We start from the raw sequence: 14,366 nt of genomic DNA, 5'->3' as shown, positions 1-14,366 counted from the left end.
TATGGCCAGAACCTTGCCTGCTGGAAGCATGCCCGAGAATCATAGAACAGTACAGCACAGAAGGAGGCCATTCTGCCCATTGAATCTGTGCCATCTTTTTCAAAGAGCAATCCAATTAGTCCTACTCCCCTACCCTTTCCCCATATCCCTGCAATTTTTTTCTTCTTCAGGAATTTATCCAATTCCCTTTGAAAGGCTGCTGTTGAATCTGTATCCACCACCCTATCAGGCAGTGCATTCAAATCCGAACCACTTGTTGCATAAAAATATTTTCCTTCATATTCCCTTCTTTTGCCAATCACCTTAAACCTGTGCCCTCTGTTTAACCAACCTTCAACCACTGAAAACAGTTTTTCTGTATTTACTGTATCTAAACCCTTCATGATTTTAAACACCTCCATCAAATCTCCTCTTAGCCTTCTCTGCTCTAATGAGAACAACTGCAGCTTCTCCAATCTGTCCACATAACTGTAATCTCTCATCCCTGGAATCATTCTGGTAAATCTCTTATGTACTCTCTCCAAAGCCTTCAGGCCTTTCATAAAGTGTGGTGACCAGAATTGGACACCATATTCCAGCTGGAACCGCACTGGTGCTTTATATAGGTTTGTATTCTATGCCTCTATCTATAAAGCCCAGGATCCCATTTGCTTTATTAACTGCTTTGTTAACCCATCCTGCCACCTTCAAAGATTTGTGCACAAGCACTCCCAGGTCTCTCGGTTCTTGAACCCCCTTGAAAATGGTACCATTTAGCATGCATTGTCTCTGCCCATTCTTCCTACCAAAATGTATCATCTCACACTTTCCTGCATTGAATTTCATCTGTCATGCGCCTGTCCATTCCACCCCCTATGTCCTTTTCCTCTTCCTCAGTGTGTACTACATTTCCAAATTTCATGTCATCTGCAAATTTCCAAATAGTGCCCTGTACCTCTAAGTCCAAGTCATTAATGTATCTCAAAAACAACAGTGGCCCATGTACTAACCCATGGGGAACTCCACTGTATACCTCCCTCCAGTCCGAAAAACAGCCGTTCACCACAACTCTTAATTTTCTATCGCTTAGCTAATTTTGTATTCATGTTGCTACTGCCCATTTTATCCTATAGGCTTCAAATTTGCTAACAATCCTAATATGTAGTAATTTGTCAAATGCCTTTTGGAAGTCTATTTGCACAACACAAACTGCATTGCCCTCACCACCCTTCCTGTTAACTCATCAAAAAACTCTATCAAGTTAGTCAAACATGATTTGCTCTTAACAAATCTATGCTGTTTCTCCTTTATTAGTCCGTGCTTGTCCAAGTGGCTGTTAATTTTCTCCCAGATTGATGTTTTTAAAACCTTCCTCACCACTGACATAATGGCCACGTTTATCTTTCTCCCCTTTTTTGAACAAGTGTGTAACATTTGAAATCCTCCAGTCCTTTGGCACCACCCCGTATCTAAGGAGGACTGGAGATTGTGGCCAGCACCTCCACAACTTCTACCCTTAACTTCCCTCAGCAACCAAGGATGTATCCCATCGGGACCGGGTGACTTATCTGCTTTAAGGACTGCCAGCCTTCCTAGTACCTCCTCTTTACCTATTTTTATCTCATCCAGTATCCTGGCAACCTCCTCATTTTCCATAGCTTTTTACAAAGTCTTCTTGGGAAACACCGATGCAAAGTATTCATTTAGTACCTTAGCCATGTCTCCTGCCTCCACCAATAGATCTCCATTTTGGCCCTGAATCCAAAAGGCCTGCCTGATATGCCTATAGAAAATCTTTGGGTTCCCTTTTATGTAAGTCGTTAATCTATTCTCCCACTTTCTCTTTGCCTTTCTTATTTCCCTTTTCACTTCTCCTTCATACTTTTTAGGTTCAACCTTTATCATCCAAGCAGCTCTGGCTTTTGGTTGCGGCCCCCCCGCACCCCCCACTTCCCCCTTGTGCATAACTGAACCATCTCCTCTTTAAAGGCTCCATTAGATTTCTGCCTGCCAATATACTCGTGCCAGATCCCTCCTTAATTTGCTGAAATTAGCCTTTTCCAGTCAAGTACTTTTATTCTAGATTACTCCTTGGCAATCTCCCTGTGTGAAGTTGAAAAATTAGTCATTAAATCTTTTTGAAGTAATGTGATACAAAATGCTAGAAATACACATCAGGCCAGTCAGCCTCTGCATGGTGAAAAGGTTAATCTTTCAGGCTGAACCCTTCATCAGAGCTTTGATATCCAAACTTTTAACCTGTCTTTTCCCATTACAGACATTAAGTGACCAGCATTCTTGGTTTTTGTTTCAGATTTCCAGTCTTTGTAATTTTCTTTTCAATTGTTGAGCAGTATAGTTTTATCCCCTTCTTTTTGCATTTGCCCTGACCTTTTTTGGTTATATTGATATCTGAAGGTTGAAGGTTTGAATTAATTATCGGCACTGATATAAAGAATGAGTTTAATTTGTTTTATTAAAACTGTAATATGCAAGGAAAGTGCTTTCATCTAACAGCTCTGTCTATGACTAGAACTTTAGTGTATATTGGGAGGGTTGTAGACAGAGCATACGCAAAGCCTGCCCGATACTGATGGCCACAAGACCTGCCTGATATCAATGGTCACCAGCCCTGCCCAATACTGATGGTCACAAAGCCTGCCTGATATCGATGGTCACAAGGCCTTCCTGATATCGATGGTCACAAGGCCTGCACAATGCTGATGGTCACAAGGCCTGCCTGATATCGATGGTCACAAGGCCTGCCTGATATCGATGGTCACAAGGCCTGCCCGATATTGATGGTCATAAGGCCTGCCTGATATCGATGGTCACAAGGCCTGCCTGATATCGATGGTCACAAGGCCTGCCCGATATTGATGGTCATAAGGCCTTCCTGATATCGATGGTCACAAAGCCTGCCCGACATTGATGGTCACAAAGCCTGCCCGATATTGATGGTCATAAGGCCTGCCTGATATCGATGGTCACAAAGCCTGCCCGATACCGATGGCCACAAAGTCTGCCGATATTGATGGTCACAATGCCTGCACAATGCTGATGGTCACAAGGCCTGCCTGATATCGATGGTCACGAAGTCTGCCCGATACCGATGGCCACAATGCCTGCACAATGCTGATGGTCACAAGGCCTGCCTGATATCGATGGTCACGATGTCTGCCCGATACCGATGGCCACAAAGTCTGCCTGATATCGATGGTCACAATGCCTGCACAATGCTGATGGTCACAAGGCCTGCCTGATATCGATGGTCACAAAGCCTGCCCGATACCGATGGCCACAAAGTCTTCCTGATGTCGATGCTCACAATGCCTGCACAATGCTGATGGCCACAAGGCCTGCCTGATATCAATGGTCACGATGTCTGCCCGATACCGATGGCCACAAAGTCTGCCTGATATCGATGGTCACAATGCCTGCACAATGCTGATGGCCACAAGGCCTGCCTGATATCAATGGTCACCAGCCCTGCCCAATACATTGATGGTCACAAGGCCTGCCCGATACTGATGGCCACAAGGTCTGCCTGACATCAATGGTCATAAAGCCTGCCTGATGGTCAATATGCCCAGTTCACTTACAGCTGCACTTTCAAAATTCCAGCTGTCCAGCCTTTGGCCTTCTGTTTGCCTCAAGATTTTTGCAGCTACTGATTTGCTCAACTTGCACCTTACCTCCACTTTTGGTGCCCTAGTCTCTCATCCTGGAGGTCCCCCGGTACAGCCCTCATCTCCGCTTCCTTAATTCCAAGGGATGCAGATTTGAAAGGATATGGCAGACTATTGGTTTAGCCATCCACTGCCAGATCTGGCTGGACCACATGAAACACTATTGGGTCCTGCCGTTGTTTGCTAAACCTGCTTACTATACCCGGATCATCCTGGAAAGCAAAGATAACTTTTGGCTTATTTTCTGTACTGTAACCATCTTCTTAAACCTCTCTCCCCTGTCTCCTCCACCCTGACTTCCAACAACAAGTGCGAGGAGCTCATGGACTTCTTTGTCACTCAGAATGAGACCATCAGATCAGCTGTCTCTGCCACGTCCCTCCCCTCCACTAACCCACTGGGCCATACTTCCTCTAAAGTTCCCTCTGCCCTAGACCTGAATGCACATCTGTTCATAGTTTCTCTCCTGTCTCCCCTCATGCCCTTTCCAAGCTCATCTTGTCCATGAAACCCACCTCCTGCTGCCTCGACCCTATTCTCACTAAACTGCTGACAACCAGCTTCCCCTCCTGATCCCCATGTGAGCTGATCTTGTGAACAATTCTCTCTTTTTGCTTTTGGCCCTCTCTTTAAATCTGTCGTCATCGCCCCTCTCTTCAAAAAGCCAACCCTTGACCCCACTGTCCTTGCAAACTACCATTCCATCTCCAACCTCCCATTCCTTCCCAAAGTCATGAACGTTTTGTCGCCTTCTAAATCCGTGCCACTCTTTCCTAGTACTCCATGTTTGAATCCCTCCAATCAGGTTTCTGCCCCGCCACAGTACCAAAATGACTCTTACCAAAGTCACAAATGTAACAACGGTGAATTATCCCTTCTCAAACTGTCTGGAGCTTGGGCTCATAAGTGGCAAGTAACATTCGTGCCACACAAGTGCCAGGCAATGACAATCTCCAATAAGAGAGAATCTAACAATCTCCTCTTGACGAGCTCCCATCCACATATTCGCACCATCACTAAGACCACCTATTTCCATCACTGTAGCATTGGCTGACGTCGCCCATTTCAGCTCATCTGCTGCTGAAACCCTCATTCATGCCTTCATTACCTCTACACTTTACTATTCTGTTACGACCAAGTGAAAAAGGGGTCTAGGGTTCCCTCTCAGCCTTCACCTGGTCTTACCGTAACAGGGTTTAATTTTAAACACACCATTTTTTTAGCTCACCCTTAGTGAATCTTTGTTCACTAACTTCCAATTACAAGGCAAAGAAATTAGCCAAACAGATTTTCTTAGGTTTAAAGAAAAAAGGTTGAACTTTATTAAACTTAAACTCTAATTTGGTTAACACCTATGGAAACGCGACGCACCCACGTTAGCATGCATACGCGATACATACATGCAAATGGAGACATAAATGAGCAGAAGAAATAAAGTGGAAAAGTTTGAGGCAATATCTGAAGATGGTTTTGGTTACTGTTCTTCGAGCTGGCTGTAGAGTCCTTGATTGTAGGTAGGTCTTGCTTTTCGTTGGGGCCCAGTATTCTTCTTAAACCTTGTTCGATGTAGAAGACTTTTCTCTCTTGGGGTTCATATGTCCTCAGTGGGTTCAGAGGCTTGTGAGAAAGAGATGGGAGCAGAAAAGAGAGGTCTTCTCACTCCAGGGGCAGTCTTTCTGAGTTCAAAAACTCTGTGGCTAGTTCAAAAAACCCTGGACCAGCCAGTTAGTCATATGACCAGCTGGTTTAACCAGTCCTGGCTTTTGTGGATTGTATCACCTTAGCAGTCTCTGGAATGCTCTTCCTTACATCTTCAATGTCTGGTGATCAAAATCCATTGTGGGTTGAATGTGTCAGGGTGGTCCTTTTGTCTCCACAAGTACAATCTGTTAGTATGCAAATGTTTTTCAGCTAAGTGTCTGGCAGCCTTTGTAACAGGCCTTCTCTTCTTCCCAGCAGGTTTAAAATCAATGTTCATATGACAAAATTAATATGCCTCATTCTTGGCAGGTGGGGGCACGCCTGCATGACAATTCCAACACACTCCTGACTGGTCTCTCACATTCTACACTCGGTAAACTTGAGGTCATCCAAAACTCTGCTGCCCATGTCTGAACTTACACCAAGTCCCCTTCCCCTATCACCATTGTACTCACTGACCTACATTAACTCCCAGTCAAGCAACGTCTTGATTTTAAAATTCTCATCCTTCTTTTCAATTCCCTGCAAGGCCTCACCCCTCCCTATCTCTGTAATCTCCTCCAGCTCCACAATTCTCCAAGATATCTGCGCTCAGCTAATTCTGGTCCCTTGAGCAATCCCCCATTTTAATCGCTCCATCATTGGCACTTGTGCCTTCAGTTGCCTAGGTCCTAAGTTCACAAATTCCCTCCCTTCATCACCCCGCCTCTCTATGTTGCTTTCCTGCTTTAAGACACTTCTTATAACCAACCTCTTTGACAAACCTAATATCTCCTCATGTGGCTCAGTGTCATATGTTTTATCAAAATCCCATGATGCATCTAAGGACGATTTATTACGTCAAAGGGACTATATAAATACAAGTTGTTGTTGTTGTCACAAAGCTCTCCTGATATTGATGGTCACAATGGCTGACCAATATCGTTGGTCATGAAACCTGCCTGATATTGGTTATCAGGCCTTATTTAAATTTAACTGATGAACTATATGCATGATTTGAGCACTGATAAACATCCTGCCTTTTTGGAAGGACAGGGAATCATTGAGTCAGCAAAATAGTATGAGCTAGTAACACTGAATTAAAGATGAGGGCTGGGCCAATGGAGAGAATTAATGAATGGAGATAGGATTAGGAGCACGGAGAGCAATTTAGCTCATTCTAAAGAAAGTGTGATTTGGAACATTTTTTTCTTCTTGCCAGACCTGCTCCAGAGTGCCCTTTAAGGAATACTGCATCTGACCATTTCTGGCTCTGTAGCGTGGGCAGGTCCAACACTCAGCTAAACTCCTTACGAAAATGGTATTGGGATTCTTTTTTTTAGAGATACAGCACTGAAAAAGGCCCTTCGGCCCACCGAGTCTATGCTAACCATCAACCACAGATTTATACTAATCCTACATTAATCCCATATTCCTACCACATCCCCACCTTCCCTCAATTCCCCTACCACCTACCAATACGAGGGGCAATTTACAATGGTCAATTTACCTATCAACCTGCAAGTCTTTGGCTGTGGGAGGAAACCGGAGCACCCAGCGAAAACCCATGCAGTCACAGGAAGAACTTGCAAACTCCGCACAGTCAGTACCCAGAATCGACCCGGGTCGCTGGAGCTGTGAGGCTGCGGTGCTAATCCCTGCGCCCTAAATCTTACATCGTGGGACCTAGGGTCCCTGGGGTAATGAGACCAGCCTGTTTCTCTTGGCCCTAGCCACCTAAATTGAGGCTGCTCAAAAATTGTACCAGACTGGCCTCAAGTTCCCATGAAATACCGGGCAGCAGAGAGGCTAAAATCAGGGCCTAGAGGAGAAGAGCTAAGGGAAATGGCAGAAAAGGATATCAGGAAACAAGGGAAATTGTTTGTGAAACAATATGACTTGTCCAAAGAATCCTAAGCAGCAATCTTTCAGAACTGGGACCACTGGTGGAGTGGCCCACCATATAAAACTAATTGTTTTACTATGTAGGGGATATACTCTTTCCCTGTATTGTAATCAATTGGATTTGATTAATCTGTAAGCCTGTGGCAATAATCGCACAGACCTTTAATCTGCTGAAAATCCATTTGAATACACAGCAGAAGTCTATTTGTAGCATGCTGAAAGTTGATACCCTGCTGTGAATGCTCTTCTACACTTACTGCAGCTGCCTGTTTACCTCATAAATTCACAATAGACTTGAAGCAGTTCCTCAAAAGGTATAACATCAAAGATAAACTGCCAGCATGAGCCACACAGATGAGGAAGGCCCCAGGATCAATGCTGTGCTCTCTGCTGAATTGTTTGATCTCAGTCAGGGTGGGGTAAGTGTGCTACAAGGGGGTTAAGTGTCATTGAACTAAAGAAGGGATAAAAATCAATCGGACTGCCCACACTTGATAATTATGCAGTGACCTCTGCTGAAAAGTGTGTGTGTGTGAATGTCAGTGGAGGTCAGTATAGGTGCTGGATGTGATGAACTGTTGAAAAGCCTGACTTTTACAGCTTTGGTTTGTGCATGAGGCTACTTGGGCCTGATGCTGGAGAGTGACTGGTGCCTGTGGAACTACTGCTTAACATGAGTCAACACATTTGGGAAAGGAGTGGAGAAAATTGGAAAATAGAAACCCTGCAAATCTCTTGATCACTTTAACTGATGAGGAAATGTGTATCGTTAAAAATGCGAACGAAGACAGCACAAGAACAAAAAAATGGCTGACAGCCTCCATCCTGAATCTGGGGTGGAATTTTTAACCGGCAAAATCAGTTGTGTTTGGGCAGGTGGGATGTTAAAATGTTAAAAACTTGAATCCCAACCCTCAACCCAACTCCAACCGTCACCCACTTCTGGTTTGAACAGAGGTGGGACAGGGGTTTAGAGAGGCTGGAGCAATCAACCCACTCCCAGGAGGCAGGTTGGCAATTTAAATATTATAATGAGGCTGCATGCCTCATATTTAACCAGCATATTACATTTCACCCTGGCTGGTCGGGTTTCCCAGGCCTGAGAAATCCGTTGGCTAAAAGAAGGCAAGAACGTGTAGATCATGGAAGTAAGTGCCTTTCCACTTACCTGCCAAATCCAATTTATTTGTTTCACCCACCCACCATGATCAGACATCCTGCCCGAGGCCCTTCTGATCTCCTCCACCAACAACCTTTCCAATCTCCCCACCCACCCCCCCCCCACCCCCCGCCCCTGGCACCTGATCTCCCTCCTCCTCCTGATTCTTCCGATCTCACCCATCCCCAGATCATTCTGAATTCCCAGTAGGTTTCTGATCTCCGAGAGGCTTCCGATCTCCCCCCAGCCTGAACCCCTCCACCCTGACACTTATGGTTCACCAAACCCTGTCTCTGATCTTTCTTCTGGCCTTCATCTCCCAAGCTGTAGACCCTGATCTCTCCTCTGGCTTTCGATGTGTCTTCCGGTCTCCAATTCCCCCCACCACCCCCCCCCCCCCCCCCAGCCGTTCCACCTTCCGGTATTTCCTATGGTCTCCAATCTTCCCACTTACCCCCAACCTTTCCAATCCCTTACTCCCTCCTTTATGCTCTCCAGCTGTGGCCAGGTGCTGATGGCTTAACTCCACAGTTAAACAAATGCCTTGTCAACACTCGTAGACCTGCAACTTGAAAGAAAGTTTTGCAAAGTAGAAACCAGTTTGGAGTATATTTGCTTTGCTATTGTCAACAATTAAAAAAGTCAGAATAATTTTTCCACAGTATGGTATCCAAGTACTTTAGTTCAGTTTAACAGTGAACTCAAGTCCATGAATGCAATAATCCTGAAGTCAAATGCTGGCAAGTAACATCTGATTTGCCATGCAATTGTAAAGATTTTTTTGCAATTCATTGAAGCTTTACAAATGACTCTATTGTTGCTAATTCATTTTAATGTATTTTCTTTGCAGCAGATGGACTAACATGCAAAAAGGATAATATTATCACTGACAAGCAGTTAATGCAATTTGCTGAAAAACTGGGGAGTAATTGGAAAGTCATTGCCATTAGTTGCCTTGATCTGCAGTCGCAAGATATTAATGAAATTAAGGACAAGAATGAATCACTTACAATGCAAAAATTTCAGATGCTGGAAAAATGGAAAAATAAGGAACTGGACAATGCAACTCCTTCCAATCTTCGTAAAAAACTCATGGATGCTAATATTGAATATGAAGCCTGGAATATCCTAGAAGGTACATGGAAACATGTTTTTTTTTTAATGAATTCATTGAGATGTTCTAGAAAAAATGCAATTGTCCAAACATAGGGGGTACTTCCACTGTTGTTCAGTGGCTAAAAAAATGGCAACAGCGGGCAATAGAACTGTCTGAAAAACATGGGAGAACTGCTAAAATTGCCAGTTTTATCCTTTACAGTGCTGGTCCATATTTTCTGTCCCAAAAATGGCACATTAAAGTTCATTTAAAAAATTGTGTTAAAGTCTACTATTACTTGTTACACCCTTAATAATAAGCTTTGGGACAAGCATGCGGTAATTTTTTGTTTTAATTCTCCATGCAATCATGTAGCGGTTACCTCATTCAGTTGGAGTAAATTCATCAAAGGAACAGCTAAACTCTCTTGATGTCATGTGATTGTCACATCTAATAGCTCAGTGTTACCCTTAGTGGGAGAAGGCTGACTGCAGGGGTGGGTCCCACTGTAGGCTATGTCCCATCCTAACTAACTACCATGGAGCTTCTAAACTACGCTGCTCACAGGCACATTAATCAGCTGAGCAACACTGGGCAGGGTTTTTAGCCCCAGAGGGGGTGACCGCTGAGGCAGGAGCAAAGGTTCACAACGCCAGCTGGCTTTCCAGTTTGCCAGCACCATCCCACCCCCGAGCCATTTTCCCAGAAGCGGGATCGGAGACTGCAGGGCTACCCGGCCGCAAGAGAATGCGGTGGCTGACTGGGGGAGCTAGTACTCGAGACAGGCTTTGAGGCCCTCCCCGCCTGCCTGGCCTCAGCTGCAGATCCCCTTCGCAATGGGGCCCAGTTTCCTCACCTGGAAAAGCAAGCTTCTACTTCTTCAGTGCTGGAGGGCCTCCTATTGGCTGCAAGAACTGACGGCAAGCCCACCCTCTGGTCACTAATTGGCCAATTCGGGGAAAGTTACTACCAGGTGACTATTTTCCGCACTGTGCGGGCCTCTGACCCCCATTTGACCCTGATGTCGGGGTCTTGTAGCCCAGGGGTAAAATCTTGCCCACACACAGATGAGCATATTAAACTGTTGAAAAATCCCAAGTGCACTGATTGATTTTCCATGAAGGACAGAGCAATATAGAAACAAAGATCTCAGTAGTTTATGTTGATCAATAAAAATACCAGAAGAAGCAGAAGTAACCGACAAATTGATACACAAGTATAATTTATAATACAATCTACACAAGTAGATAACGCAGACAATTTTTAAAACTTGAATTGTTGTTGACTCTGTTTCTGATTTCAAAAATGAGGTTGATTACATAAATAAAAGCAAGTAATTTGGCTCTGATTTGATGGATATTAAATCAGTCTTTCAAGATCCTGAAATGGCCTAGTCAATTAATCAAACTGTACAAATTTGCTGCTCATCTTAATTTTCTAGTTCCCTGCTGTGCAGAGCTCTATTACTGTCCTCGATCACTACTTGACTACTTAAGTGGATGTGACATGAAATCAGCATTATTACAGGCATGTCCTGATAGACCAGGGCTCTGCTGGTAAGCTAACAAATACATGTCAAGCTAACTCACCAATGGAAACTGAACCAATTAGAATTTCTATTTACTACCCTTAAAATAAAAAATAATTGGGCAAATTAAAACCCTTCATTCCAACAATGGAAAGCATCTCCTGAAGAGACAATAACACTGAGTATTTTGATTGGGGATAGGTTGCATAAAGGTAGAATGATAGTGTGTTGGAGATTGCAGGATTCATAACCTACGCACCCAATCACTGTATTAAACACACACAAATCTAAAAGAGTACAGAGCTTAGAATTTCTCCAACAATCTACATATATCTATTTCATATGATTGTTTAGGATGACCCTTGAAGTCAGTAAAATCATGTTCATGAGTAATGGACGTAAAAATATGGGCCTAGAGTTTCCTTTCGTTTGCGTTTTGCCCAAAATCAGCAAGTCCAGCCTAAAAGATTGCGGAATTTGAAGTGCAAATTACATTCAGCACAACTTGAGTTTCAGCGATCATTTGCACTAGTTTAAAAAACATCATACTAGAATCTGGCCCTGCCCACAAAACTGGCTGCACCCCCAGAACGAATAATCACCAATGGGAGTTCCCGCTAATTGAGCTCGTTTACGGGCCTTCAATGAAACTGTAAAAATTAAGCTGGTTCTGTCGGGTGCAAGGATCGGGACATTTTAAAAGCTTTTGGATATAATGCTTTGTAATTTGCTAAGAAACTGACTACTGTACTCCAATATAACTAGTAAACAGTTCTGGATAATTTTTAAAAGTCACTTTCAGTTATTTAAAATTGGGTTACTTACAGGTGATGGACCAGACATGGCTTAAAATATTTTTTATGATCAACCTATTTTCAGCTTTATTAATCAAACTGCGTCAAATTACCACTCTTAAATATATCAAGAAATATTTTTTAATGCAAAGTTTTTCAAAAAATTATGTTCAAAACACTGCCCAATTGCACTGGTTCATGGCAGATTTTACATTTGGTGATATGCAACTGAGTATTAGTTTGAGCAGAATCTTGCAAAAGAAATACTTCTCAAAACTGATCACTGATTGCTCCCAGAGCAGAAACTATTCCAATGATAAATTAGTTACATAAAGTAAATTTCCTTTTTAAAGCATTTATATATGAATTCAGTGAAAACCTTTATTACACTTTTGTTTGTTGAGTTGCAGTAATCTAAAATAATTCTAATATAAAATAGTCTAAATACAAATTAACAATTTATGTTTACTGACTTCATAGTAATTAATTTAGTAAGAAATTTAGCAATACACTGCAATTTTCTGTAGTGAAGTTGAATGATTCTTGAACAGAAGCATTGGCACTGAATTTCCACAGGGATTGTCTCAATTTTCCTGCCATAACTTCAGTAATAGAAGGGTGAGGCCCTCAATTAAGACTGCTTTCAGCCATTTACACTATTTCTCCAAAGTTTCTACTTATCTCCTGCCAGAGTTATAGCAAGAGATTGAGCGAACCCCCAACAGAAATTCAGAGCTATTATGGGCCCGACTTTAATTCTATGCAAGTGGGTGGATCTTGAGTTGAAGTCTCGCCCATTGTGTTCTAACTATATTTTGAAGACATAGCTGGACAGGATTGTGACTATAAATTTGAATGGTGTTATCCAGAATCTTTGTAAGCTCCTTACCATCAGTTTGAGCCACTGATTGTGTTTAAATCCTATGGGAAACTCCTTACAAATTTGTTTGCCCTTGATTTTTTTGTTGTCATATTTTGCTGTTCTCTTTGTTACTTAAATTTATTTCAATTTTGTTGTTTGTTGTCTTCTCCCAGGTTTCTGTAATCAAGTGAACATGCATGAGGAACATCATAAGTAGACTATGTGAGGAGAAGTCTTCAAGATCTATTATGTAACCTTTGCCACAATCATTTGTAGTTTGCCTATTTGCAAGTTCCATTTTTCTACGTTGTCTTTTTTGTAAAAAAGCAGGAAATTGAAATCAGCCTTTAATTGTTATACTTTATTATTTGAACTAAGAAGCTCTATAAAGAAGTTACTTTTACAAAAATTCTAAATAACTTAGCATGTATATATATTTCTTGAAAAAAGTACACCTTTGTGTATCTCTTACAGGCAGTGAGCTTCATTTGTATATAATGTAAAGTTTTTTAGACCCTAAAGCAAAACATTGATGTAAAATGTAATTGCAAAATGTGGCAGCTAATGTACAGAGACCTGTTTTGAGTGGCTAGAAGGCTAACTTTTAAATGGATGTTCAGCATTTTATTTGTAGTCACCTTTTTTATTGAAAAATTAAAATCAAGTTCTTTATGAATCAGTAGTTTCTTTCTAATCAGATTAGATGTGATTACTCCCCTATTAAAATGATACAGTTGAATCACTGGCATGACAAGGGTTAAATGAGGAACCTAGCCAAAAAGAAAGTACCCACGATGAGCAACAAAGCATTAAGAAACAGAAAGTCGAAGCAACAGCAATGTATCTGAGAGTTAGAGCATCACAATATTGATAGATTATAAAATCTGATAATTTGCACAATAGTTTTGACTTTTTAGTAAATATAGAATTACATCAACATAAAAATGTTCATAACAGTATGACGTATTTGTCAGGTTTTACACTATGTTTGCATCAATATAGCAAATATGAGAAAGCAGATAACAGGAGCTTTGAGGTTATGTTTAGCAGGAGACATTAGATAAGGGTGGCATCACTTAAATTGTTGTCCTCTCCACCTCCCATTCCCTTCCAAGACACTTCTTAAACCCGAACTCTTTGATCGAGCTCTTCATCACCCTTCTTAATATTTTTTTCTTTGGCTTGGCATCAGTTTTGCTCTTATTATGCCTCTGTGAGGTGTCCTGGGATGCTTTTCCAAGTTAAAAGTGCTTAATGAATGCAAGTTATTGTAAAGTTGAAACAAAATTTGATATGGAAAATGTAGTTGATATTAAGGAAATTAAAAGAGATTCCATCGATACCTTCATAGAAAGCAAAGATAAATAGAGAACAAACATGCGTTTTTAACTGCAGAAGATAGTTCCATAAACCACAGAAATTGCTGGGAATACTCAGCAGGTCTGGCAGCATCTGGAGAGAGAAACAGAGTTCATGGGTGGAATCGTAACAACTTAAAAAATAATCACGGTGCAGACCATTTTCGGTTTCCGGGCCCGCACTTGCCAACAGCATGCCCACCCACACAATCTTCTGGGAGGCAGCCTCCTAATTGGGATGATGGGTGTGTTCCTGAGGCTGCAGGCCCAATTAGAGGAGGGCACTGGTGCTGTAGGAGGGGAACCGCGAGGGTGT

The 14,366-nt window shown here is 42.3% G+C and overlaps 1 protein-coding gene across 2 annotated transcripts in view; it reads left to right on the top strand.

Annotated features, from left to right (window-relative positions):
• Positions 1–13,349, top strand: part of si:dkeyp-97b10.3 (uncharacterized) — a 180,150-nt gene extending 166,801 nt beyond the window's left edge. For both annotated transcript variants that reach the window (XM_068041449.1, XM_068041447.1), the window contains 2 exons: positions 9,263–9,547; positions 12,866–13,349. In XM_068041449.1, the coding sequence (XP_067897550.1) occupies positions 9,263–9,547; positions 12,866–12,909 (329 nt within the window). In that variant the 3' untranslated portion in view covers positions 12,910–13,349. The remainder of the gene's footprint in view (positions 1–9,262; positions 9,548–12,865) is intronic.
• Positions 13,350–14,366: the final 1,017 nt, after the last annotated feature.

The sequence above is a fragment of the Heterodontus francisci genome, chromosome 11 (genome assembly GCF_036365525.1).
Source record: "Heterodontus francisci isolate sHetFra1 chromosome 11, sHetFra1.hap1, whole genome shotgun sequence".
NCBI lineage: Eukaryota > Metazoa > Chordata > Chondrichthyes > Heterodontiformes > Heterodontidae > Heterodontus > Heterodontus francisci.
The sequence above is the reverse complement of the archived record's forward strand: the minus strand, read 5'-3'. Positions and strand labels throughout refer to the sequence as shown.